General features: G+C 53.2%; 1 protein-coding gene across 1 annotated transcript in view; it reads left to right on the top strand.

Annotated features, from left to right (window-relative positions):
* The window catches only part of NAT10 (N-acetyltransferase 10), a 33867-nt gene extending 10717 nt beyond the window's left edge, over positions 1-23150 (top strand). Inside the window, exons 7-29 of the mRNA XM_080688018.1 lie at positions 990-1104; positions 1194-1301; positions 1632-1765; positions 2921-3014; positions 3161-3259; positions 6646-6782; positions 9617-9741; positions 10171-10321; positions 10557-10653; positions 11410-11526; positions 12335-12436; positions 12533-12607; positions 13289-13405; positions 14160-14293; positions 14519-14567; positions 16374-16470; positions 16547-16657; positions 17485-17657; positions 18159-18278; positions 18636-18734; positions 19119-19192; positions 19916-19999; positions 22380-23150. Coding sequence (XP_080544144.1) covers positions 990-1104; positions 1194-1301; positions 1632-1765; positions 2921-3014; positions 3161-3259; positions 6646-6782; positions 9617-9741; positions 10171-10321; positions 10557-10653; positions 11410-11526; positions 12335-12436; positions 12533-12607; positions 13289-13405; positions 14160-14293; positions 14519-14567; positions 16374-16470; positions 16547-16657; positions 17485-17657; positions 18159-18278; positions 18636-18734; positions 19119-19192; positions 19916-19999; positions 22380-22488 — 2521 coding nt within the window. The 3' untranslated portion in view covers positions 22489-23150. The remainder of the gene's footprint in view (positions 1-989; positions 1105-1193; positions 1302-1631; positions 1766-2920; positions 3015-3160; positions 3260-6645; positions 6783-9616; positions 9742-10170; positions 10322-10556; positions 10654-11409; positions 11527-12334; positions 12437-12532; positions 12608-13288; positions 13406-14159; positions 14294-14518; positions 14568-16373; positions 16471-16546; positions 16658-17484; positions 17658-18158; positions 18279-18635; positions 18735-19118; positions 19193-19915; positions 20000-22379) is intronic.
* The last annotated feature ends 2309 nt before the right edge of the window (positions 23151-25459 follow it).

Genomic DNA, 25459 nt, shown 5'->3' with positions numbered 1-25459 from the left:
AACGCAGCGCGTGAGGCCTTCTTGCATCTGTGGGAGAGTTTCAAGTTCATAGCCAAACACATGTTTTCCTACATGCAAGAATGTTTTTTTTTTTTTTTTTAAATATATTTTATTGATTTTTTACAGAGAAGAAAGGAGAGGGATAGAGAGTTAGAAACATCGATGAGAGAGAAACATCGATCAGCTGCCTCCTGCACACCCCCTACTGGGGATGTGCCCGCAACCAAGTTACGTGCCCTTGACCGGAATCGAACCCGGGACCTTTCAGTCCGCAGGCCGACGCTCTATCCACTGAGCCAAACCGGTTTCGGCAAGAATGTTTATGTTCTGTTTCTTAAGGGAGCTTTCCTATCTTCCCTTTCCTTTATTTTTTCTTCCTGTGGCAGCAGGTAAATCCATTTGTGCATGTTTCTCTGTGTGAGTGGTGAGCACATAGGGGGTGGGTTTGGAGGTCCCCATTTTTTTTTTTTTTTTTTTGCCCCCGCCACCCGCCCCTGGAGGTCCCCATTTAAGGGAGCCCTGAGACACCATAGTGCTAAAGGGTAAGGGGGATGTGGGAAGGGCCAAATGGCACAGGGAACAGTGGCAGCTGTGCACAGAGGAATGCTTGTAAGCAGTCTCTCGAGAGTTCTCGGCTTTCTCTGCTGCATGAAGCCTGTTCAGGCCCTGGCTGGTGTTGCTCAGTGGGTTGGGCCGAAGGGTTGTCAGTTGATCCCAGCCGGGTACATGGCCAGGTTGCAGGCTCAATCCCCGGGGGCATGCAGGGGCAGCTGATGGATGTTTATCTCTCTCCCTCTCCAAAAACCAATTAGGAAAAAAAAAAGAAGTCTGTTCAGGTGCCCTGGAGTGGAGCTGTCCTCCCATTGCTCTCCGACTGGGCTTTGACTTTCTCTGGCTTCCCAGAGACGTGGGGCCAACGATGAGCCACACTTTGCTGTGCAGACGTTGTCCTCACCCCCACACCTCACGGTGGCGGTTCTGCTCCTCAGGTTTATTCTTTCTCTGGCCTCCTGTAAGAAGTGTCTCGTCATTGATGACCAGCTCAACATCCTGCCCATCTCCTCCCACGCGGCCAGCATTGAGGCCCTCCCGCCCCAGGCCCCGGTGAGTAGGCCTGGGTCCAAGGATCTGGGGAGGCTGCCTTGCCTGTGGACCTCTCCCGTGGCAGTGGCAAACCTTCTCTCCTCTGCTAGGATGAGAGTCTCGGTCCTTCTGATCTGGAGCTGAAGGAGCTGAAGGAGAGCTTGCAGGACACGCAGCCTGTGGGCGTGTTGGTGGACTGCTGCAGGACCCTAGACCAGGTGAGTGGCATTCAGACGTCCCCTGTCCCAGAATACATAGCACAGAGGGGTAACTGTAACGTGCAGAAAGCAACACGCCACGTCAAAGCTTGGATCCTCCCCGGGGAAGGCGTTTTCTCTTGCTCAGACTCAGCAGGGCTGTTCTGTCTTGTTTGGGTTCACAACAGAAGTCCAGGATTACTTTGCCCCCGTACCCCAAGAACAGTTCAGGCCTGTGAGAACTGCCCCCTTTTATTTGGCCTTGGCATCAGCCTGATTCTCCAGGGGATGGGGGTAGATGGCTGGAACTCAGCCTTTCTCAGAGCTCACCTAATGCATGTCTTTCCACAGGCCAAAGCTGTCCTGAAATTCATCGAGGGGATCTCTGAAAAGACCCTGAGGAGTACCGTTGCACTCACGGCTGCCCGAGGAAGGGGAAAATCTGCAGCCCTGGGTTTGGCTATTGCTGGGGCAGTGGCTTTTGGGTAAGGGGGCCCGAGTCCCCATCGTTAGGAACTCTGGGCTCCGGGGGAGCAGTGTGTGGATTAGGTAGGGCTCAGCGGGCTGGGAGGCTGTTCTGGGGCTGAGCAGGCTCCTGGTGATTTCTCTGGGGGTTGGGTTGCTGTCTAGAAACAGCAGCACATTCCCCGACTCTTAGAGGTGCGAACACACATGTGCAGGCAGACACAGACACACTCCAGGGCCTCTGTGGTCACTTCAAAGTTGAGCAAATACAAAAGCAAAGTAATGCTGGTGAGAAACTAAAATTCCCAGGATATGAGAATGTGTATGATCAGCTTTGCTGACTGAGAAAAGTACAAGTTTGACGTTTTAATAATTTTGATCAATAGAAGATCTTGTTTGCTTCTGAGGAGCTGCCTTGCATGTGATGTTACTTCTGTCTTTTGCCCTGAGTGGGAGATTCATGCAGCGGCCAGCAGAGTACCTGCTTCCGACTTCACAGACATAAGCAGTGGACCTAGGAGACGGTGTTCTCCGATATGCACCATCTTCCGTGGTGCTCCCAGTAGCTCTGAGCATTGTATAGATGGAGGAACGTCCCAGTGACTGCTCAGATCCTGAGCAAGTCAGAGCCAGCAGCCCTGGGCTGAACTCAGCTCCGAGTCCTTTGTTCCTCTTGCTGCTCCCAGGGTACCAGCCGGCCCCTTAGTTGTGAGCACCTGTACAGCCACAGGACACCCTTAGGTGTGCTGCGGCCTCGGCCTGAGTGCCGGTGCAGCTCTCTGGCCTCACAGTTTGCAACGCTCTCAGCACAGCTAGTGGTCAATGTGGTGGCACAGGACCGGGAGCAGAGTGCCGGCTCTGCACTCTGAGGGGTGGTCCCCACAGCGCCCCTTAGTGCGTTTTCACATGTCGGTAGCTAATTGCAGGACATGCTGCCTTCAAGATGTTAGTGCTTTCCTTCATTTGGGAGGAAAAAATACCTGTCTGGAGTTGCTTTACTTATCCTCCTGATTCTCACCGCCACCCCCCCCCACCACTCCCCAACCCAAATAATCATTGTTTGGTTATTACCTGTGTGACTTGGGCAAACAAAAATGTGTTCTTTTTTTCTTAAGTTCCCTAAACAGTTCTTAGATTTCTTAATTATTTAAATGTCTTCTTCTTTTGTTCAATAGGTACTCCAATATCTTTGTTACCTCCCCAAGCCCTGATAACCTCCACACTCTGTTTGAGTTTGTATTTAAAGGATTTGATGCACTACAATATCAGGTAGGAAGTCAGGATAAGAGTTACTTTTGGTTGAGTGCTGAGTTTAAATCCAGGGGAAGTCTTTAGAATGCTTGCTTGCTTTCTTACTATTCCATTTCTAAAGCTTGTTTCTGACGCTTGTCACTGGTTTCCCTGTTCCCCATCAGGAGCATCTGGATTATGAGATTATTCAATCTTTAAATCCCGAATTCAACAAAGCAGTGATCAGAGTGAATGTATTCCGAGAACACAGGCAGACCGTTCAGGTGAGGCTCGCTCCCCAACTCTTCTGTGTGGGGGAGTGTCCTGCTGGTGTTCAGTGGCTCCAAGGTGTTTTCTGGCATAGTCACTTTATGTCCTGTGTAATCGCATGTCTTCTAGACGGTTGTTGTTTTAGGGTAAACCTGTTCCAGATTTTCAGCCTCTTCTAAAGAAAAACATTCAAACAAACTAACATATGTATGTAGCCAGATTGGAAAGTTGCAGTTTTGACCCATGAAAATTGAGTAAGTGGGATTGAGAGTATGCTAATCTGCTAAAAGAAGTACAGTTGTTCTGACAACAGTTCTAATTGTGCTTAGTTACAGCAGTTTTTGAAATGGTGCATCAGTAATGAATACTAACCTCACCATTTCAAAGAAAAAGAACTGCAAAAATGGACTCTGAGTCTTAGTGAGTGGCCTGTTTTCCCTTTTAAACTGTTTCACTGAAAGCTGTATAAATCTCCAGGGCTTTGCAAGCCTGAATGGTCGGCACTTGTCTGAAGGCCGCAGTTTTGTTAAATTGTAGAGAAGCATCAGTGTGACTGGCTTGCAGAAGGGATGGAGGCCCACAGGCCCCTGGTGGAGGAGGTTCTTTGGTTATCGCTGGGGCTGGGTGGGTGGGAAGCGGGCAGGCAAACTTGGCAGTGTATGCCCTTGACCTTTCTGCCTGTTAGGGAGCTATGCCTGTGAAGGAGGCATGCATTTTTTTTTAAAAAATATATTTTACTGATTTTAGAGAGGAAGGGAGAGGGAGATAGAAACATCAATGATGAGAGAGAATCATTGATTGGCTGCCTCTTGCACACCCCCTACTGGGAATCAAGCCCGCAACCCAGGCATGTGCCCTTGGCCGGAATTGAACCTGGGACCCTTCAGTCCGCAGGCCAACGCTCTATCCACTGAGCCAAACCAGCTAGGCTGGCATGCCTTTTTATCAGAGTCCAGATTATAAATGATGTTAAGTGTTTCTGCCTTTTACCTAAGGACCTTAATTTTTTCTTAGAAGGTCTCTTTCTAGAATCCTCATTCTGTACATTTCTTCCCATTTTGCCTGATTCAGCTGAGAGGAGGAAAGACTGATGTTGGGGTGGAGAACAGGCTGCAGGCAATGAAAATGCAGAGACCTGTTAAAACTGAAGAAAAATACACAAACCAAAGAAGGAAAACCTTTCCCTGAAATGCCCTGGCTCAGCCCTTGCTGGTCCTTGGATTTTTAATCAAAGACCCTCTTGCGTTACCAGAGACCTTTGTCTCCAGACTGGAGTTTAAACACAGAATTGGTGACTTGATTTTATGAGGCTCCATTTCCATCCCTTTGAGGCCTTCTCCTTTGTGCTAGAAATTGGAAAAACAAACAAACAAAACAAAACCAAAAAACAAAAAACCAACCCACGGAGAATATTAGATTAAAGTCTGCTATGCCTCCTCTGGGGGACTGCTTTCTGCCTTTAAGAATCCAAGACATGGGGCCCTGTTGGGGATGTGTATCCTGCTATTAGAAATGAGTGGGGTCACTGCCTCCCTGACCCATCAACTTCGAGCAAAGCAGTTACGGAATGTTACTTGTAATGAAATACCTCAGACGTACAGAAAAACAGAGACCAACGTAACACTCAGATGCCTGGCAATCAGGCTTAAGAAATGTTGACGTTTTCCTGTTTGCTGAGTTTGTTTCATGTTTTAAAAGCCATTTATATTTTTGTTTTAAGATCTAAAACATCACAGACATAGTTGACATCCCTCTTGTACCCCTCCCCCTCCCATTCCCTTCTGTCTCGCCCCATAGTAACTCTATTCTGAGATTGGTGTGTTTCCTTTCAATTCATGTGTTTATACTTTACTACATAATTATGTATCCATAAATGGTAACATGCTATACTTGTCCTTTTTCAGCTTGCCTTTTTTTACTCAACATTTGTTTTTAAGATTTGTCTAGATCGAAGCTTGTAGATCTGGTTGATGTTAAGCACTGTGTGTATACACTGCAGTTTATTTATGTTTCTACAAGTGGAATTGTTGGGTTTTAAGGGATATGTAGCTTTCCAGCTTTCTTGGGTTTTGCCAAATTCTTCTTTACCAGGCTTGTTAAGAAAATATTTTTTTTATTGATTTCAGAGAGGAAGGGAAGGCAGAGAGAGAAACATCAATGATGAGAGAGAATCATTGATCGGTTGCCTCCTGCACACCCCCCACCGGGGATCGAGCCTGCAACCTGGGCATGTGCCCTTGATGGGAATTGAACCTGGGACCCTTTAGTCCGCAGGCCTCTCTATCCACTGAGCCAAACCAGCTAGGGCCGTGGTCGGCAAACTGTCACATGAGGCTCTTTGGCCCCTTGAGTGTGGCTCTTCCACAAAATACGGCCTGGGCGAGTCTATTTTGAAGAAGTGGCGTTAGAAGAAGTTTAAAAAATTTGGCTCTCAAAAGAAATTTCAATCGTTGTACTGTTGATATTTGGCTTTGTTGACTAATGAGTTTGCCGACCACTGGGCTAGGGCACCAAGATTTTTTTTTTAGTTTTTGTTTCCCCAAGTCCTCACAAACACTGGGTGTTTACAGCTGCTTAAGTTTACCTGTGCGTGTGGAATGGGATCTCCTGTTGTCTTCAGCATTGCCCTGATCACCAGTGCTGCTGAGTGCCTTTGTTTATGCTAATTGGTTATGCAGGTTTCTCTCCTTATGCCATTTTGTAAACTAAAAATAGCAGGAAACCCTGATGAGACTGAAGGAAGGAGTTGAAGCTTATGGCAAGTTTGTGGCATTAGGTGGCCAAGCTAATAATATAAATAAACGTGTGAAGGTGTGTGTGTGTGTGAAGACGGGATAAGTCTTAGAAGTATCCTGCTAGTGCAAGGAGACAGGGCCTTTATGATGATGATATCAGCCTGGTGCACGGTACCCAGCACACAGTGGGCGCTCGAGAAATCAACATCCTTCCATTGGCCACTGCTAGGGCCAAGCTGTGCCTCTAGCTCACTGACCAGAGAGAGGCTTTGGGGAAGCATGAGAAGACAGAAGAGACAGGAAAGGGAGGCGCCACCTACCACACGAGGCCAGGCACCGTGCAAGGACTTGTACAGATTTACCTGATTTTCCTCTCAAGCAGCCATCAGATAGGTATCTCCTCCATTTTGCAGGGGAGAATCGGGCTGTCTGTGAGTAAGTGGCCCGTCTAGGGCCACACAATTGGGCGTTGAACTGTTTGAACCCAGGTGTCTGATTCCAAGCCCAGTACATTTTTGCCTGGCCAAGGAAACGTGGGAAGGAGGAATGAAAGAAAGGAGTGGGAGGGGGAGGGAGGAAAGAGAGGTCTTCATGATGCCTCACCAGTGACCACCGCTGGGACACCAGGTGGCCAAGCTAATGACATAAATGTGTCTTTCCCCCAGTATATACATCCTGCAGACGCCGTGAAACTGGGCCAGGCTGAACTTGTTGTGATTGATGAAGCTGCTGCCATCCCTCTCCCACTAGTGAAAAGCCTCCTGGGCCCCTACCTTGTGTTCATGGCATCCACCATCAACGGGTAAGGCACCTTGGGGTGTAGCCATCGCTCTTGTTGTAGGTTCTTGCGTATTAGTGGCCTGTAACGAATGTGGCCGGGGTGGGTAAGTCTGTTCCCAAGGTCAGAGTCTTTGGGGCGGCCTCAGTCTCCTAGGACTCTTACAAATGGGAGCTGACCTCTCAGTAATCAGCAGTAGCTCACCTCTGGCCCGACATGAAAGGGGCCGCACAAGTCTGAAGAACTCGGGTGCGAGTGTCTCCTCCTGTCTGTAGGCCTGATCAAGTTTTTAGGAGTACATGGATGGCAATACCAATGCCTTATACCTTAGAGTTATATCAAAACGTGCTATTAAAGTCACCACAATTAGCATAAGCCAGTGGGCTTCTCATGGCTCAGGAGATTTTTTTAAAATGTTGAAATACTTAGTTCATGTTTGCTATAGAAAATTTAGGGAAAACAGGTAGGCAAAAAGAAAAATACCAGTGATGCGGTCATCTGGCGTCTGTTAGAATTTTGGTGTACATTTTCTGTGCATTTATTTTACCTTTTCATTTGAACAAGAACATAAACATAGTTTACGTGTTGTTTTTAATTTGCTTTTTTCCATAACTATGGAATTTTCCAGGTCAGTAAATACATAACTTTAACATTGGAAATATTTTGATATGTTAGTCACATCTTGCAAAGATAATTCTATTATAGATTATTGTGACTGCTTTACTTACACTGAAAATATTTAAGTAAAGTGGACTTTACTTTTTTTGATAACAGCTTTGTTGAGATATAATTTATATACCACACAATTTACCCATTTAAAGTGTGTAATTCAGTTGTTTTTTAGTGTATTCACAGAGTTGTGCAATCATTATCAGTCAGTATTAGAATATTTTCATTAGCCCAAAAAGAAACCCCATGCCCTATAGCTGTCAACCTCCAACCCTCCCTCCCCCTTCCCCAGCCCTAGGGAACCACGAATCTACCTTTTGTCTCTGTAGATTTGCCTGTTCTGGACATGGCTTATAAATGGCACCATACAATCTGTGGTCTTTGTGACTGGCTTCTTTCACTTAGCGTAATGCTTTAAGGTTCATCCGTGTGGTTTGTATCAGTATTTCATTCCTTTTTATGGCCAAATCATATTCCATTGTGTGTTTATAAACATTTTGTTTTTCCATTCATCTGTTGATGGACACTTGGGCTGTTTCTGTCTTTTGGCTGTGAGGAATAATGCTGCTCTGAACGTCGGTGTGCAGGTTTTTGTGTGGACATGTTTTCAGTTTTCCTGAGCACCTACCTCAGGGGTGGAGTTACTGAGTAAAATGGTAACTTTCTGTTTAACCATTTGAGGAACTGCCAGACTGTTTTCCAAAGCAGCTGTACCATTTTACACTCTCACCAGCAGTGTATGAAGGTTCCAATTTTTCCATATCCTCGCCAGCATCTGTTATACGTCTTTTTTATTATAGCCATCTTAGTGAGTGCGAAGAGGCGTCTCATAGGGTCTTCAGCGCATTTCCTGTGGCTGGTGATGTGGGGCATCTTAGGCGCTTATTAGCCATTTGGATCTCTTTGAAGAAATAGCTATTCAGGTCCTCTTCTCACTTCTAATTGGACTGTGTTTTTTAGTTGAGTTGTAAGCGTTTCTTATACTAGTATATTCTAGACCAGGGGTGGGCAAACTTTTTGACTCGAGGGCCACAATGGGTTCTTAAACTGGACTGGAGGGCCGGAACAAAAGCATGGATGGAGTGTTTGTGTGAACTAATATAAATTCAAAGTAAAGGAGCGGAGGGGAGAGCAAGAGAACCCTCCGCTCTTTCGGCTCCACGGGCCTGATAGAACAGCCGAACGGGCCAGATCTGGCCCGCAGGCTGTAGTTTGCCCATGGCTGTTCTAGACACAAGATAAATGATTTACAGAATTTTTCTCTCATTCTGTGGTTGTTTTTTTGGTCACTTTCTTTATAATGTCCTTTGAAGCACAAAAGTTTTTAGTTGTGTTTATTCTTGTTTTTGTTTTTAAACAAGTAAATGGAATTCTTGTAAGGAAGTTTTGCTGTGTGGAGTGGAGAGTGTGAATAAAATACTTCACAATTCCAATTTTTTATCATTCTTTAAAAGTGGTATTTGAGTAAGAGGAAGTAGGTGTATATACACAGTACTAAGCATTATAATAATGAGTACTACAGAATGTAATAATAAGAAAGAAAGCCTGCTGAGCAGTCTGTCCTCTGGTCACTTGTGCTTGAGACCAAAGACAAGGAGGAAATAGGACTGAAAAGTGCTGGTCACGTGATCAGATTATAGATGATTTCCCTCCCCACCCCCAATTTTTTCCAAGTTGTTTTATGTCACCTTTTCAGTAAAAGTAGTAATTAGAAGAATTACTTGGGTGGTGGGTTTAATCTTGATTTTTCCAAACTGGATGTTCTCTGTTCGTTCCTTCAAGCTGTTGCTTCTAACAGCAGCTCTGAGTAATTGACCATTTAACGGTCCTTTGGTTTCATTATGCTGAAGGCTTTACTCCATAGCTTTTCAGTCCTTATTTAGTCCATAGCGCTGTCCTGTGTGGTGTGTGGAATAGTCCCCTTGTGAGGACGAGGCTATCAGAGGTTGAGTTCTCTGCCCAGAGTACTAAGTAGACGTGCTAGGACTGGAGCCCAGGTGGCTCCGGGCGAGCCACTGTGCCCCTGTCTCCTTGGGTGCTCTGTGCTGTCCAGGAAGTTCAGAGGTGAGCAGGGCCGTCCTTGGGGAGCAGGAGTCTGCTGTTTCCGCAGGATGAGGAAAGGGGTTCTTGTTCCCCCCTAGAGAAGGGATTTGGGACTTGTGCCTGATGGCCTTTGCTTTTGCTCCTAGCTACGAGGGCACTGGTCGGTCACTGTCCCTCAAGCTAATCCAGCAGCTCCGTCAGCAGAGTGCCCAGAGCCAGATCAGCACCACGGCTGAGAACAAGACCACGACCACGGCCAGGCTGGCCTCAGGTACCTGCAGCTCGAATGCCCTGCAGCGCACAGCAGGTCCTTTTCACTCTCGCTGGGCCCTTCCCCTCATGATGTCATGGGTGGTCCCAAACCCTCCCACCATCAGGCTCACTCTCCAAGGCTGGAGTCGCTTTTCTCCATGGCATGGCCAGCCAGTGACCGATGGGAGCCTGACGGGCCTTCTGGTGGCTGGGCCCTTGTTTGTCCCCATCTCGGGGCGTGGCTGCATTGACTTAGGGAGAGCCTTTGGGACTGTGTATGGCAAGCTGCACACCCGCCAGAAAAGCATAAAACCACTCAGTTCACATTCTCCAGCCATATTTACGTGGGCACGCTGTGACAAAGATAAAGTAGAACATTTGCCCGCTCTTTTAGACAAAGCGTATGTAATAATTGTTTCTCACTGTGTGTGTGTTTCTCGGGGAGCAGCGCGAACGCTGCATGAGGTTTCCCTGCAGGAGTCGATCCGATACGCCCCTGGGGATGCGGTGGAGAAGTGGCTGAACGACCTGCTGTGCCTGGACTGCCTCAACATCACTCGGATCGTGTCTGGCTGCCCCTTGCCAGAGGCCTGCGAGCTGTATCCTCCCGGGGCCCTTTGCCCTGCGAAGGGGCGGGGGCGGTGAGAGAACTACACAGGTTTCGGCCCTTTGTTTCATGGCTGCTGCTCTAGGGAACACTCAGTTTCCCGCTTTCCTTCCCAAATGTGTTTCTGCTCAGGACACGGGGTTCCTCTTCCCAGGTGACCCTTGGAAGTGGGCTGTCCGGTTTGGGGCTCTCTCTGCTTTGTTTTGATTGCTTAACTCCAGTCCCAGCTACTATGTTAACAGAGACACCCTCTTCTGCTACCACAAGGCCTCCGAAGTTTTCCTGCAGCGGCTGATGGCCCTCTACGTGGCTTCTCACTACAAGGTAGCTGCAGCCAGCCCTTGGGTGAACTTCCGTCCCGACCGTCCCCTCTTACCTGACTTTTCACATCTTCTCTTACCCAGTGGAGTGGCTTAGGTGACCATTCCACCGGACTTAACTGTCCGGAGCTTGGCAAGGGCCAGTGACCTTGCTGGAGGGTTGCATCGCCCACTGTTGTTGAACTGGAGACGTGGAAAGCATTGCCCATTTTAAGAAGGGGTATTTCTGTTTCTTGACTGTCTGCTAAGCTGACAGGCTCAGATGACATAGCACTTGGAACCTGCTGGTGCTGTTAGACCTGAGATCCGTCTTGTATAACTCTGGGCTATTTTTAAGGAGCAGTGAGTGGGAAGTTGGGATATTTGAATGTCATATAAACTAAAGGGCACATTGGAAAGGATGTTTTTTGAGTGTGTAGGTAGCATTTCTATGAACCCCCTTTAATGGAAGGCTGAAGAGGTGGTGTTAGAAGTGGTGACAGGCTCTCTCAGGAGGAAGTTCCCTTCCCAGCTGAGAAACTGACAGTGCCAACGAAGCCGTTCTTCGCCCCCCTGCAGCCTCCGCACTCGTGGGAGGTGACAGCAAACACTGGAGACTGAGTCCCACTCGGGTCATTTCCAAGGGTCTCGGGCTGGCTGCCCAAGACACTCGGAGGGCACTGTGCCGGGTTTGGCCGGTCACTGGCTCGGGGAAGGTCGTTGATCCCGAGTAAAGGACACGCAGAGGAGCGGTTCTCCCTGACCTGTGTTTTGCCCACAGAACTCCCCCAACGATCTCCAGATGCTCTCTGATGCGCCTGCTCACCATCTCTTCTGCCTCTTGCCTCCCGTGCCCCCCACCCAGAACGCCCTTCCCGAGGTGCTTGCCGTCATCCAGGTACAGAAACGGAGGTGTCCTGGGAGCAGTGAATCTGGGAACCACTTAGGTGTCGAGGGTTAGTGGCTCAGTAACCGCGGTGGAAGCTGTTGATTGGTGGGTGTATCGAGGCAGGCGATGAGGGTGCATCGAGGCAGGCGATGAGGGTGCATCGAAAGCAAGCACCACGGACAGAACCCAAGGCCCTGCGGTTCCTGGGCGGGTGAAAGTCAGCATTGGCTCCTCCTAGGACAGAACTTGTTTGTTTTCCTCCTTCGTTACGAAAGCAGTACGTGGCACTTACAAAATTAGAAGACTGATCGGGGAAAATGGTGTTTTTAATGCCTGGCATGTGTTTATGCGTTTCCATATTGTTTTTCCTGTTCATAAACATGGGATCATAGTGCTTGGTAATCTGCCTTTTTTTTTTCTTGCAGCGTGTCAGATATTTATAATTGGTATACTTGTTAAAGGCTGCATTGTATTTCATTATATGCACGTACCATGTCGTGTTTGACCATCCTCCTGCCGGTACTTGAGTCCCGGTGAATTTGCACTCTCCTGTGCAGAGCTGCGTGAGCTGTGTTTTAGTGGGTGTGTGCACACGCACACCAGGGAGAACTCTGTCTAGTTAGTGACAGTGTCAGGCACCCACGGGTATAGTGATGGAGCTTCCATTGGAAATGGATGAGTCAGTTACAGGGTCAAGCCTGACCTGGAGTGGAAACAGCTGGCCTCGTTAGAGACTGGTGGACGTTGATGCTGTTCTGAGCGTGGGCTGTGGACCGGGGCCGGCCTTCCTGTCTGCACTGCCCTGCTTTCCCCGCAGGTGTGCCTGGAGGGAGAGATTTCTCGCCAGTCCATCTTGAATAGCCTGTCTCGAGGCAAGAAGGCTTCGGGAGACCTGATTCCGTGGACAGTGTCAGAACAGGTGAGGCGCTCCCCCTGGCCTGTCAGTGTGAGCGAAGCCGGCCCTGTCGGAGGGTGTGTTGTGTCGCTAAGTTGCTGGCTTGTGTCTCCCACACAGTTCCAAGATCCAGACTTCGGTGGCCTTTCTGGTGGAAGGGTGGTTCGCATTGCTGTTCACCCGGATTATCAAGGGGTAACCATCCTCCATCCTCAGCAGCTGTGCTGCGGGCTTGGTAGGGCAGGCGTACATGGCTGTGTGAATGGGAACTTGGTTGAGGAGCACGCAGTTCAGGCTCTCCTCTGCTGTGGAGTGTGTCGGCCGGGGGCCAGGGGCCAGGGGCCAGGGGCCAGGGGCCAGGGGCCAGGGGCCAGGGACCAGGGGCCAGGGGCCAGGGGCCAGGGGCCAGGGGCGGACAGACAGGATGATTGTATGTGCTCGCTCTTAAATCCCCATTGAGGCGTTAGCTGGAGAGACATAAGGTTTGGGCTTGCTGATCTGTGGACCAGAAATCCCAGCCAGCCTTCCTCACACTCAGATGGCTAATGGGCTGTTCTTGATGGGCTAGACCCGTGGTCGGCAAACTGCGGCTCGCGAGCCACATGCAGCTCTTTGGCCCCTTGAGTGTGGCTCTTCCACAAAATACCACGGCCTGGGCGAGTCTATTTTGAAGAAGTGGCGTTAGAAGAAGTTTAAGTTTAAAAAATTTGGCTCTCAAAAGAAATTTCAATCGATGAGTTTGCTGACCACTGGGCTAGACCAGCGGTCGCCAACTGGTGGTCTGTAGACCACCGGTGGTCCGTGAGGTCCAAAAGGTTGGCGAGCGCTGGACTAGAACGTCTCTTCCTTGGCCGTTTCCCCCGTGCTTGCTCACAGATGGGCTACGGCAGCCGAGCTCTGCAGCTGCTGCAGATGTACTACGAAGGCAGATTCCCTTGTCTGGAGGAGAAGGTCATTGAGACGGCGCAAGAAATTCACACCGTCAGCAGCGAGGTAAGCAGCTCTGGGCTGAACTGGTTCCTGGAGGACCTTCCCTGGGTCTGCAGGGGCATCACCGAGGCTGGTGGCCTGGGCCCTGTGCGTAGTGGCAGGTACAGAGAGCTTTGGAGAAGTCGCTGCTTGCTTGAGACAAACAGTTGAGATCTTCAGATCAGCATCATTAGCATCAGCTGGAAACTTGTTAAAAATGCAAATTCTAGAGTCAGACGCTAGGGCGAGGCCCAGTAACGTGGTCTTAACAAGCTCCCAGGTGATGCTGATCAGGTTCAGCTTCAAACCATCCCTCCCCAGTCTCAGTCCTAGGCCCGGCCTCGGAGTCTGTCCTTCTTGGGGAGCGTGTTTAACACGGAACTGGGAGGCTTTCTGCACACGCGTTTGAATGTCACAGTGTGCCCCTTGGGGGTGTGGGGAAGGGGTTATATTTATGGTCAGGCTCAGAGGTTTGTCACTTCCCAGTGACAGGCCTGGACCTTCAGCCCCCACCTCCGGGACCTTTCCCTGTCTGTCTGGGAACCTGCTGGCGTGACTAGACCGTGTGGTTCTTCTGCCTGCTGAGCAGTTCATGCTTACAGGGGTCGGTGTGCTCAGGAATGAGCCCTGGACTCACTGGTGCTCCTGTATTTTGAGAACCTTGGGAATGAACCAGGCAGCCTGTCCTGCTGTTCCTGCTCAGTAGGCCCGGAGTGCAGTGCTCAGGGAGGTCACTGACCTTGCTTCCCCTGCCGGTGGGCTGTTCCCCTGCTTCCAGGCCGTCAGCTTGTTGGAAGAGGTCGTCACTCCCCGGAAGGACCTGCCTCCCTTGCTGCTCAAACTGAATGAGAGGCCTGTTGAGCGCCTGGATTACCTGGGTGTGTCCTATGGCTTGACCCCCAGGCTCCTCAAGTAAGGGTTTGCCTGTGTCATTCCCGCCCCCCCCCACCCCCCCCCCGCCCCCCCCCCCCCCGCCCCCGTCCTTGGTATCTGAGAATGAGAGTTCTGTGGGCTGTGCGCCTGGGTGTTTGTCTGACGTGCGTCGACTCCCTGCCCTCCTGGCCCTTCCCAGCTTCGTCTGTCAGCTGCTCCCAGCTTGGTCTGTCAGCAGTGACTGCTCTCTTGGCATCTTTGCAGGTTCTGGAAGCGAGCGGGGTTCGTTCCGGTGTATCTGAGACAGACCCCGGTGAGTGGGCGCCTAGCAGAGTGGGGTGTGGGTTTGTGGTTACAGTGGGGACAGGTCTGTCCTTGCAGAGCCCTGTGCCCCGCTGTGTGCCGAGCAGGTGCCCCGCCTTGAGGGCCAGAGCAGCCGTCCTCCCTGACGGGCACTGCGCTGCTCCCTCCGGTGATGGGGCTCTGCTTGACAGTGACATTGCCGAGGCCCTCGTGCACTTGCTCAGCGAGCTCTGGAAGCCTGTAACCTGGGGCCTTCCTGGAATTTCTTTAAAAAGACAAAAGTAGTTTTAGGGGGGAAGGGTTCAGAAGGCAGAGCCATAGAGGGTTATATGGAAGCGGGGAGTGTGTGACTCTACCCAGCCAGGGCCCTGACAAGGTAACTTTTTCTTTGAATATTTCTGATGGGTGGTTGGTTGAATCTGAAGGTGATATGGAGGGCCGTCGGTGCTTTTTTCAGTGAGTAAGGAATGACAGCTGTGAAGGTAGGGGCTGAGGTGGAGAGAAGAGGGTGAGTGCTTGGAGTCCTCAGTGTTTAGAGGCATGAGGAGCAGCCGGGGAGACTGAAGGAGCCATCTTGGTCCTGGGGAGAAAGTCGGGGTTTGGTGTCACAGGCCCAGGGTAACCAGTGCCTCAAGAAGGGGAGTCATTTGCTCGTCAGAGAACAATTAAGATGAAAATCACTTGGCTGTTGGACCTCCCAGCTTCAGTGATCCGACAGAGCAGCTTCACTGGAGTGAGGGCTCCGTGTGACTGGAGAGAATGGGAGGTGAGGGGGCAGACTGAGCAGATGCGTCACACGCACAGCAAAAGGGAGCAGAGAGGGAAACGGGTAGGCGGGTCCGTCAGATGGGAGCTTCTGGAACATGTTGGTGTGCTGCAGGGGACGATCCTGCAGGAATCACGCAAATAATTATAATGGACAGGGGAGGGTCTGGTTGCAGGAATGCAGGCCTTGAGGTGGGGTAGGACCGGGAGGGAGGGGGGAGCGGTGGCCACCTCATCCTTCCCAAGGGGGAAGGCAGGAAGTGTCGGTGCAGAAGGTGTTGGCTGCTGGTTGATGTGGGGCGGGAAGGAGGAAGTTCTTTTCTGATTGCCTCAGTTTTCCCAGTGAGAGGAGGTCATCGGCAAAGAGGAAGGGGTGCTGGGGGCTTGATTTTGTAGAGTGCAAAGCCAGTATGCCAGCGTAGTGCCCATTTGAGAGGTTGAGCTGGGATATACGCTTGGAGTCGACTGCAGGGATCATTGAGCTCAGTGTGGCCTCAGTGTGGTCTTGAGCTGTGTGCTGCCATTTGCGACGGGATGCTGGTGTTTTGTTACACGAATGTTGAGATCCGTTAGACATTTTTATGGTCTGGGCTTTGTTGTTCTGTAGTAAATGGAACAATCTGTGGTCACCGTTTTAGCGCCTAACGAAGCCTGCTCTTGCAAACTGGTTGCCAGCGTGGAAACTCAGGGTCTCACATACAAAGTTTTTGCTGTAAGGCACTGAAACACGGTTATTGGGTCATGTGGAGTTTAAGCTGTGATAGCTGCGTTCATAATCTACCTGATGTGAGCAGGTGGCTCACTTCCGTGGTCCAGGGCAGAGGTCGTGCTCTGGAGACCTGAGCAGCTCTGCTCCGTTGCCAGGGCGTCTGCTGGGTAGTGTGGGAAATGATGCCACGTGAGAATGGAAGCGAGGGCACTTCTCCTGGCTGGGGAAGAGGAAAAAGGCCCGTGGGAGCACCATGCCTTTCCCTCCGAGTTCTTACCCCATAACAGTGACGACTGTTCAGAGGGGTTCTTGGTGCCAGTTAGGAATTTGTATTTTCCAAAGAATGACCTGACGGGAGAACACTCGTGCGTCATGCTGAAGACGCTGGCTGAGGAGAGCGAGGCTGAGCAGGGGGCCTGGCTGGCAGCCTTTTGGAAAGGTGCGTCCGAGTGGAAGGGAGACGGCGGGGTGATGGGGGGCTTCTGGACCTCTCACTGTGTGGTTGCACCCCACAGATTTCCGCAGGCGCTTCCTAGCTCTGCTGTCCTACCAGTTCAGCACCTTCGCTCCTCCCCTGGCTCTGAACATCATTCAGAACAGGAACATCGGCAAGCCCTCGCCGCCAGGTGAGCTGGGCAGGACGGCGCAGGGCTAGTCGTGGGCTGTGTGGAAGGAGGTGGCTGTGGTGGTCCCAGGGAGGGAGGGCCTGGGAATGGAGGCAGCGGCTCTAGCCTGCATCTGCTGCCCACTCCTGCTCAGCAGCCCTCTTCTGCCTTGGGCACCGTCACCCATGATAGCTGTCTACATAACAGGACTTGGGGGTGTGATCTGACTTCAGAGATGTCAGATAAGGCTATTCAGCTAGAGAGTCATGGAACCTGACTTAAATCCTGTGCACCAGGGAACTCGCTCGGTGCTGAGGCTGTGTCCTCACTTGTGGAGCTGTGAAGGATAAGCTGCCGGCCTTCTGTGGCCTGCACAGGGAGGTGTGCTAGGGCTGACAAATTCTGCTGGAATATGTAAAATACCAGGAAATAGGAGGATCACATTAACGCTGTGGGCTTTTTGGTCTGTTGCTAACTCTGTGTGTGCACGTTGTTTTGCCAATTCTGTTTTTGAAAAACCTGCTTCTCGAGCTGGGCACACTCTGTGAGGCGGGGTCCTGGGAAGTGACAAGTGGGAATGGGTGTTAGAGCCTCTCACCCTGGGGCCCCGAGCTTCCCTTGACCTGCTGTGTTGGCGTGGAGCTCTGCGTAAAGGCCCACGTCAGTGGTCCCCTCCCTGCGTGGCCCAGGGAAGGGTCAGGCTGCCTGGGGCGGTCGGTATGGTACATCGGGGGGCAGGCGCTCCCAGGAGGCTGGCCTTCCGATCTGCTCTGGCTGAAGGCCAGTGGAGAAGCAGCGTTAGGGTGCCCCGGGGACTGCCCTGACCCACCTGGCTCTCGCACCTGCAGCCCTGCGCCGGGAGGAGCTGGAGGCGCTCTTCCTGCCCTATGACCTGAAGAGGCTGGAGATGTATTCACGGAACATGGTGGACTATCACCTCATCATGGACATGATCCCGGCCATCTCCCGGATGTATTTCCTGAACCAGCTGGGGGACCTGGCCCTGTCCGCTGCCCAGTCGGTAGGTTACCTGCTGCTGTGTGCTGGTCTGGAGCAGTTTACGTGCGGGGTGTCCAGTTGAATGGTTTGACGTAATTTTGTGCATTTAACTCCTGGAGGTTCTGATAGGGGCTGGGTGGTGGTCTCATGTCCCTGTGGTACAGGCGGGGACACTGGGGCTCTGAGGTTGAGTCCTGAGCCCGGCCATGCAGTTAGCAAGGAGGAGCTGCATTCGAGCCCACATCCTCTGCCCTGTTGCCTTCGCTCGCTTTCTACCTCAACAGAGGCCGGGAGCACCCACACTTCTCAGCGTGGCTGTGAAGCAGCTGTTTTCAGGATAAGTCAGTTTGGGGATTTTAGGAAGAGGGAGCACTTCTAAGCAGTTTCAGTAACAGAATGAAAGAGAAGATTCCAGAATCACCGTGGCGGTTGATCACTGTGGTCAAGAGAGAGCAGCCCTGTCTCAGTGCTTTGATGGGCCAGGGCCTGCCCCGCGACCACTCCAGGACTCTCCATCCTCCAGGCTCTCCTCCTGGGGCTCGGCCTGCAGCACAAGTCCGTGGACCAGCTGGAAAAGGAGATCGAGCTGCCCGCCGGCCAGTTGATGGGACTTTTCAACCGGATCATCCGCAAAGTTGTGAAGGTACCCTTGACCGAGGGCGGGGTTTTGGTCCATTTGGAATAATGTAACTACCCGCTCCCTGCCCCAAGATGAATAGGTTTTAACATTTGGCCATATTTGCTGCAGACCATCTCTCACAGGCGCGTGCGCACATGCACACACATACCCACCCACCCACACACCCTGGAGAACCGGGGCTGCAGCCCTATCTGCAGTGCTCTCTCCAGAGGGACCACTGCTAGGAACTGGGATCTGCAGCCTGTGTTTTTATACGCTTACCATGAACGCACGCACTCCTCAGCTATGTCGAGCTTGTGCTCAGGACGGGGTTCCTGCTGTTGCTGCTTCATCTCTGCTTTCTGGCCGTTGTCTTTGCAGCTATTTAACGAGGTGCAGGAGAAGGCCATTGAGGAGCAGATGGTGGCCGTGAAGGACGTGGTCATGGAGCCCACGATGAAGACCCTGAGCGATGACCTGGTATGCCGCCGCCGAAGGCCTCGCGAGTGCTGAGGGGGAGCCCCGTCCCCTTTAGGGAGAGTCCGCGGTGCTGACCGCGCCTGGTGGTGTTGATCTTAGGTGTGGGCGACTTTCCCACCCCGCGTGTCCCTGCCCTGGATGTGCCGAGCACACAGGCCTGCTCTGCCTCCCACTGAGGGATGTGTGTGTGCACGCAGTCCAGCTGCTGCTGTGAGCTCGTTGGCCCTTGTAGGCTTTCCAGATGCACCCTGTGCATTCATGTACATTTAGTAGGGGCTGCCTCCTGCGTGGAAGAGTAGGAGGTGTCTGCTCATAGGGGTGATATTCTGCGATTTGTCCCCTGCTTGACTCTGACCTGCTCTGTCTCTGGGCCCTTGCCCGCAGGATGAAGCAGCAAAGGAATTCCAGGAGAAACACAAGAAGGAAGTGGGGAAGCTGAAGGACATGGACCTCTCTCAGTAAGGCCCCTCTGCTGCCCGGGGGCAGTGAGGGCTACGCTTTGGCTTCTGGCGCCTGGAGAACCTGCCTGCAGGTCTCCTGTTCCTCATCCGGGCCCCGGAGCCCTGGAAGCTGTGTTTCATGGGGTCACCTTTAGCAGCACTAAGCTAAAACCTCCTCCTCCACCGTTTGCTGTGCCTCTCTGGCCTCAGTCCTGTAGTTGCTGGGTCATTGCTGATGGTGGCTGTTGGACATGGGAGATGGGGAGGTCCCTGGGCAGGGTTCAGGCTCTGCTGTCAGCTGTGCAATATCAAAACCTCAAGTTGCTGGACTGCTAGATTGCCCAGAGGTGGGCGAGGCGGGGCGAGGCGGGGAGAGGCACAGTCCCAGGGTTGGCGGCACGTTTGGAGGTGGGAGTGCGCAAGAAGGTAGTGGGGTGACAGGAGGCTTCTTTGGTGGGCAGTTAATCGGAGTCGGGGAGAGGTTGGGTGCTGCCTCCGGTGCAGGACTGTCCTGTCGCGGCCCCGACGGTGGGCCGCTGACCTCTGCCCCTGCAGTGCCTGTCCTGTGGGCCTGGCTCAGGTCTCGGGCCTCCCGCGTGCTGGCCTCCCTGCTGCTCAGTGCTGATGCAGTTTGGCCTGGCTTAGGGGCAGGATGTGTCTGATAGGAATGTTGTCACTATCCTGTTTTAAGCATTCCCCCTTCCTTTTGAGCCGGCTCTGATATTTTTTTCTATTTTTTAGATACATAATCCGTGGGGATGATGAGGAGTGGAATGAGGTCTTAAACAAGGCTGGGCAGAATGCTTCGATCGTCAGCCTGAAAAGGTGGGGCCTCCCGTTGGCAGACACGTTCTGGCTTCTGTGCGTCTCTAGTAACGTTCATTAGGAGAGAGGCTGGAACACACTGAGAGAAACGTCACGGTTCTTTCCTCTGCGGTGGCGGCTTTGGTAGCACCTGCTACAGGCCAGGCAGCGCCGTCTCCTGGCCTGGGCCTCAGCATCCCTCGTGTTCCCGACGGCAGGGGAGCTGGAGGGGACAGTCGCAGAGCTGCCAGGGACTGAGCACTTCCCGTGGGCTTCGTGCAGCGTCCCGTCCCCCGCAGAACAACACGGGTGGATGTTTATTACCACCGCTGCTGTGAAGATGAAGCAGCCAAGGCCGGGAGGTGTCACGTAACTTCCCAGGAGGCCCACAGTAAGGGGCGGGGCCAGGCTTGGCCACTGCGGAGCCTGTGGTTACACCTGCTGCGCTCTCCTCTCAGCCAGCAGGCCTCAAGGTTTGGGGTCTTAAAGTCCCTTTATAACAAGTTATTGAGGGATCCCAAAGGGCTTGTGGGTTATCTATTCGTATTTCCGATATTAGAAATTTTAATTACTGAGACATCTAAAAAAATCAGTTCATCTAGAATTAATGGTCCAATACTGGACTCATGTTTTTTGGTGGTTTTAAGGTGGCATGACTTTCCATTCGCATTTATCTGGCGATCCTGCAGTCGTTTGTGCTATCATGTAGCCTCTGGAAAGCGGAACAGCTGTGAGAGCATGGGAGTGAAAAGGGCACGTAATGAATTAGCATTATATGAACATGGTTTGGACCTGGGCACCCCCTGGCGGGGTCTTGGGCACCTAGATGTCCCTGGACCATTCTTGGGAAACCTCTGTTCCACGTGGCGTCTTGGCCAGGGTTATGTTTGTGGATGACCACGGTTTCTGGCTGGAACCTTCGTTGGAGTTTCCCGTGGGAGAGAACGCGTCCTCCCTGCCCGGGGCCTCTAGAGATGAGGCTCCCACCGCTGTTTGGGGTGGGTGTGGGGTGAGTTCGTGCCATTGCCACAGTTACCGGCAGGGTCCCCTGAAGTTTATTTGGAAACGTGGAAGGGGGAAATCCTGTGGCTCTGGGAGCCGTGGATCCCAGGAGTTAGATGCTTTCTCTGCGTCTGTGTGCATCGCGGGCCTCGAGGGAGCCGGTCGGTGAGGGCTCAGTCCCACGTGCTCGGAGGTGGCACAGAAGCCCGCACAGCGCGTCCTGGCCTCCGGTTTGGACAGCGTGGCGGATGCAGCAGGGCCCACAATGGCTGTGGCCTCAGTGTGGCCTTGACTGGCACCGATGGCCAGGCGTGTGCGTGGCCCGGGGAAGGCTGGTTCACGCTTACGGAGCGTGGCCGCTCCTGCTGTTGGCAGGGCTGTCCCTGCCGCTGAGGAGCCCGGGCGGCAGCTCCGTGCTTGAGGGCTCTGAGTCCATGCAGACTGGTGCTTTTGGAGGTAACAGCTCTGACCTCCACCACTGCATGTTCTTAGAGGCCTTGCTTTTCTCCCCTTCCCTCCTGAGTGGTCACTTTATTCAGGTGATGTCATTGGCCCTGGGGGGAACTGTTCGTCCTTCCCGCAGAGGGAGGTACTTGCACCCAGAGCAGAATGCCCGGGAGAGCCTCTAACCTAAGGGGCAGGGAGGGGCGACTCTGGGCTGATCTGTCTATGCGGAACCCACTCGCCGCCGGAATGTGTACCCCGAGTCAGTGCTCCTCCAGCTTTCTTCCCGTTTAGGAAAAATAAAATAATAGCGCCCCAGCAGCACATGGTGTAGGGTTTGCCTGGAGTCTCACGCTGTGTTAGGCTCGCTGGGACAACGAGTCTGGTTTCCAGGGCGATCCTGAGTGGTGAGGGGTGGCAGGGAACCTTCCTGGCGATGCCTTGGATTTTTCTTGGGGTCTTGGGAGAGGGGAGCGTACAAGACTCTGAAGAGAACTCAGACTTCTGATACTAAGATGTGGATTTCTGCCCTGGCCGGGTGCTCAGTTAGTTGGAGCGTCATCCATACACCTAATGCAGTTCGATTCCCAATCAGGGCACATACCTAGCTTGTGGGTTCAATCCCTGGTCAGGGAATGTACCAAGAGGCAACTGATTGATGTTTCTCTCTCACATTGATGTTTCTCTCCCTAAAATTTAAAAAAAAAAAAAAAAGGTGGATTTGTTTGTTCCCCGACAAGAACTCAGTGGGGCGGGAGCTGGGTTGCTGTGCTGTCCCCGGGCCTGGCACGCTGCCGGGCGTGCGGACAGGCCTGCAGAGGACGCCTGTGTCTGACTGGGTGTCTCACGCTGTTTCAGGTGATGGGACCCTTTTCGGACCCAGCAAAGCCGTCTGACAGATGTGAGGTCTGTGCACCTTTCGATCTTTCCCTTACTGCTGTTCTTTTCCCTCCAGTGACAAGAAACGGAAGTTGGAAGGGAAACAAGAACCCAAGCAGAACAAAAAGTTGAAGAACAGAGATACGAAGCACAAAAGAGACATGAAACTGAAGCGGAAGAAATAGGGGAGAGAAGCGTGGCCTCAGCAGCTGACTCGGAAGGAGACACCCTGACTTTCTGAACCGACTCTGGCTGGACCGGGCCGCGGCCCCCGTGAAAGGCAGTGCGAGCCCGTCAGCCCCGGAAGCCGGCCTGGAACTCCCGTACGCGTGAGCGTGGCTGAAAGAACTCACTGCTGAGCCGTCTGCTCGGACCTCGCGGGGGCCACCCTCTGGCCCTGCCGGCTCTGTCTCCTCCCCAGCCTGGCCTTCCTTTCCCATAAGCTCATGTTTTGTGTTGGGTCCAGCTTTCCCCCTTCCCACGGGTGTGGAATCCACGCTGGCTCTTGTCCCTCCTCGGGTGCTGAGTGCGCTGTGGGTGATGCCCGGGAGGCTGCCGCACAGCGCGGGGCCTCGTCGTGGACTTGTCCCGGCCCCTGGCCTGGGCAGCGGCAGCCCTGCAGGTGGACGTGGGGTGTCCTCCACCCTTCACTCCTGGCTCTCGCAGGCGGCCGCCCAGTGCCCAAAGCAGCCCGCCCTCCTGACTCAGGAAGGATATGGCTTTCGAGTCCCCAACCTTACTGCTTCATCCATTTGGGGGGAAACGTTGGGAAAGACCCCTTCCCCAGCAAGGGTGGGAGGGACAGAGGGTCTATTTTTAATAAATAACATCTAGAAAGACGGCCTGCCGCCCGTGGGTACTCACTGGCTCCACGCAGGGGGAAGGTGCGTCTTGCCCTGTTGGTTCTGGTGGGTCTTGGCTGCCAGGGAGGCTGTGGAGGGTGTTGGAACTGAGGCCGAGGTTGGGCAGGGCGGCCAGGGCTCACATCCCAGGAGCCCGTGGACAGGTGGCTGCCCTGGCCACGCTCGTGGGGTCACTCTGAGGGCCTTGGTGTGTGCCTGGGGCCCAGCTGGCTGTGCCCTTCCTCCCAGCTCCTGTCAGGTGGTTTGGTCCCTTCCCTTGGTCGGGACAAATTATGTGGTGGCTTCACACATACTTTGGTATGTTCGATGGTGTCTACTTTCCGGTCCCAAGTCTGGTACTGTGTTACTGAAATGACCCCGAGGGGCCTCTGTAGTGTTGGTCCTTATCCATGTCGCCCAGGCAGTCAGCTCAGTGGTGCTGTGGTCTGATCCCCTTCCTCCCGCCATGCGCGCCAGGCGATGGCAGCCTGTGGTCTGATCCCCTTTCTCCCACCACGCGTGCCAGGCCACGGCAGCCTGTGGTCTGATCCCCTTCCTCCCGCCATGCGCGCCAGGCGATGGCAGCCTGTGGTCTGATCCCCTTCCTCCCGCCATGCGCGCCAGGCGATGGCAGCCTGTGGTCTGATCCCCTTTCTCCCACCACGCGTGCCAGGCCACGGCAGCCTGTGGTCTGATCCCCTTCCTCCCGCCACGCGCGCCAGGCGATGGCAGCCTGTGGTCTGATCCCCTTCCTCCCGCCATGCGCGCCAGGCGATGGCAGCCTGTGGTCTGATCCCCTTCCTCCCGCCACGCGTGCCAGGCGATGGCAGCCTGTGGTCTGATCCCCTTGGTCCCGCCACGCGCGCCAGGCCACGGCAGCCTGTGGTCTGATCCCCTTCCTCCCGCCACGCGTGCCAGGCGATGGCAGCCTGTGGTCTGATCCCCTTGGTCCCGCCACGCGCGCCAGGCCACGGCAGCCTGTGGTCTGATCCCCTTCGTCCCGCCACGCGCGCCAGGCCACGGCAGCCTGTGTGGTTCCCTGGCCGCATCTGTTCTTATTTTTACCTGAGAAATGCATGTGCCTTGGTTACTAATGTTCCTTGTTTTTTCGTAAATTTAGGACTGGCTTTTGTGAGTCAAAATAGATTCTTTCCTCAGCCCTGACACGTAACCGGGTCCTAGATGGCTAACGCACGGACGGGGAAGTGAAGGGGAGCCTCTGGATCCCAGAGGATTAGACACACACCCCGGGACTCCCGGCCACAGGGGAAGAGCATGCTGTCCCCTGGCCTGTCTCCATAGGTGAGGGGCCTTTTGTCTCCTGGCTCTGCAGCTTCCTGCCTGAAGACCCCCGTGAAGTCTGCAGGAGAGTTTGCTGAGAGAGGAGAGATGAAAAGAATTTCTGATCCATTTTTCTCAGAGTGCCTGAGCCTGCCTTTCAGAGAGGATCTTGGGAGAGCGGCCAAAAGCACAGTCAGAATCCCAGATGGGCTGAGCAGGGCGTGTCCTCAGACTCCCCAGCCACGTGACCCACGTCCCCAGGTGTGCTCTGCTGGCCCAGGTGCAGGGAGGCGCTCTGAAGCCGACCTCCTGCCTTTGACACTGTCACTGCCCTGACCCTTTCTGTGACCTCTCCCTGCTGTCTCGTCCACATCTGTAAAACGGGAGTGGCCATGACAGCACTCGCTCGGGGCCGTGGTGAGGGAAGAGCCGAGAACAGTGCCTGGCAGACAGCAGGTGCTCGCCACGTCTGAGTTCTGTGGCCCGGAGCATGGGGAGCTGAAGTTACCACCAGTGCTGGCGACTGAGTAGGACCGACTTTGTCCTACACCCACCACCTGAGCTAGAAGAGGAGCCCCTGGGGAGCAAGGAGTGTGCATTCAGTCAGACCGTCCGGCTGCGCGTCCTCTAGCAGCGTCGCTTCTCAGATGGCCTTCCCTTTTGCACACAGAAAGCAAGCGGACGTTTCGCCTGCTGTGCACAGTCCTGGTCCTTTTATTTGCAAAGTGAGTGTTCCTAAACAGGTCTCTGCACTTCATGGCTGTGATCTTGGGTTCTCCTCCAAAACCTGAGAGCACGCCTCCCCCAGGTCTCGCCATCTGGCCCCCAGACAGTGACATCTGTAAGGCTTGCTGTCTCAGGAACTCTCACTGGTGAAATGAGTTCGGCGAGGCCGGCTATGAATGCTGTCACCAGGACGGGAAGGGGCTGAAGATGCCCCAACAAAGGAGATTCCTAAATGGTCTCCATCCCCGAGCCGAGCCGGGAGGGGCCGGTGCTGGCCTGCTTCAGTGTCTCCACTGCTCATCTGGCC

Source organism: Plecotus auritus (genome assembly GCF_963455305.1).
Source record: "Plecotus auritus genome assembly, chromosome: 9".
NCBI classification, from domain to species: domain Eukaryota; kingdom Metazoa; phylum Chordata; class Mammalia; order Chiroptera; family Vespertilionidae; genus Plecotus; species Plecotus auritus.
Note: the sequence above shows the minus strand (reverse complement) of the source record. Positions and strands in the feature narration are given on the sequence as shown.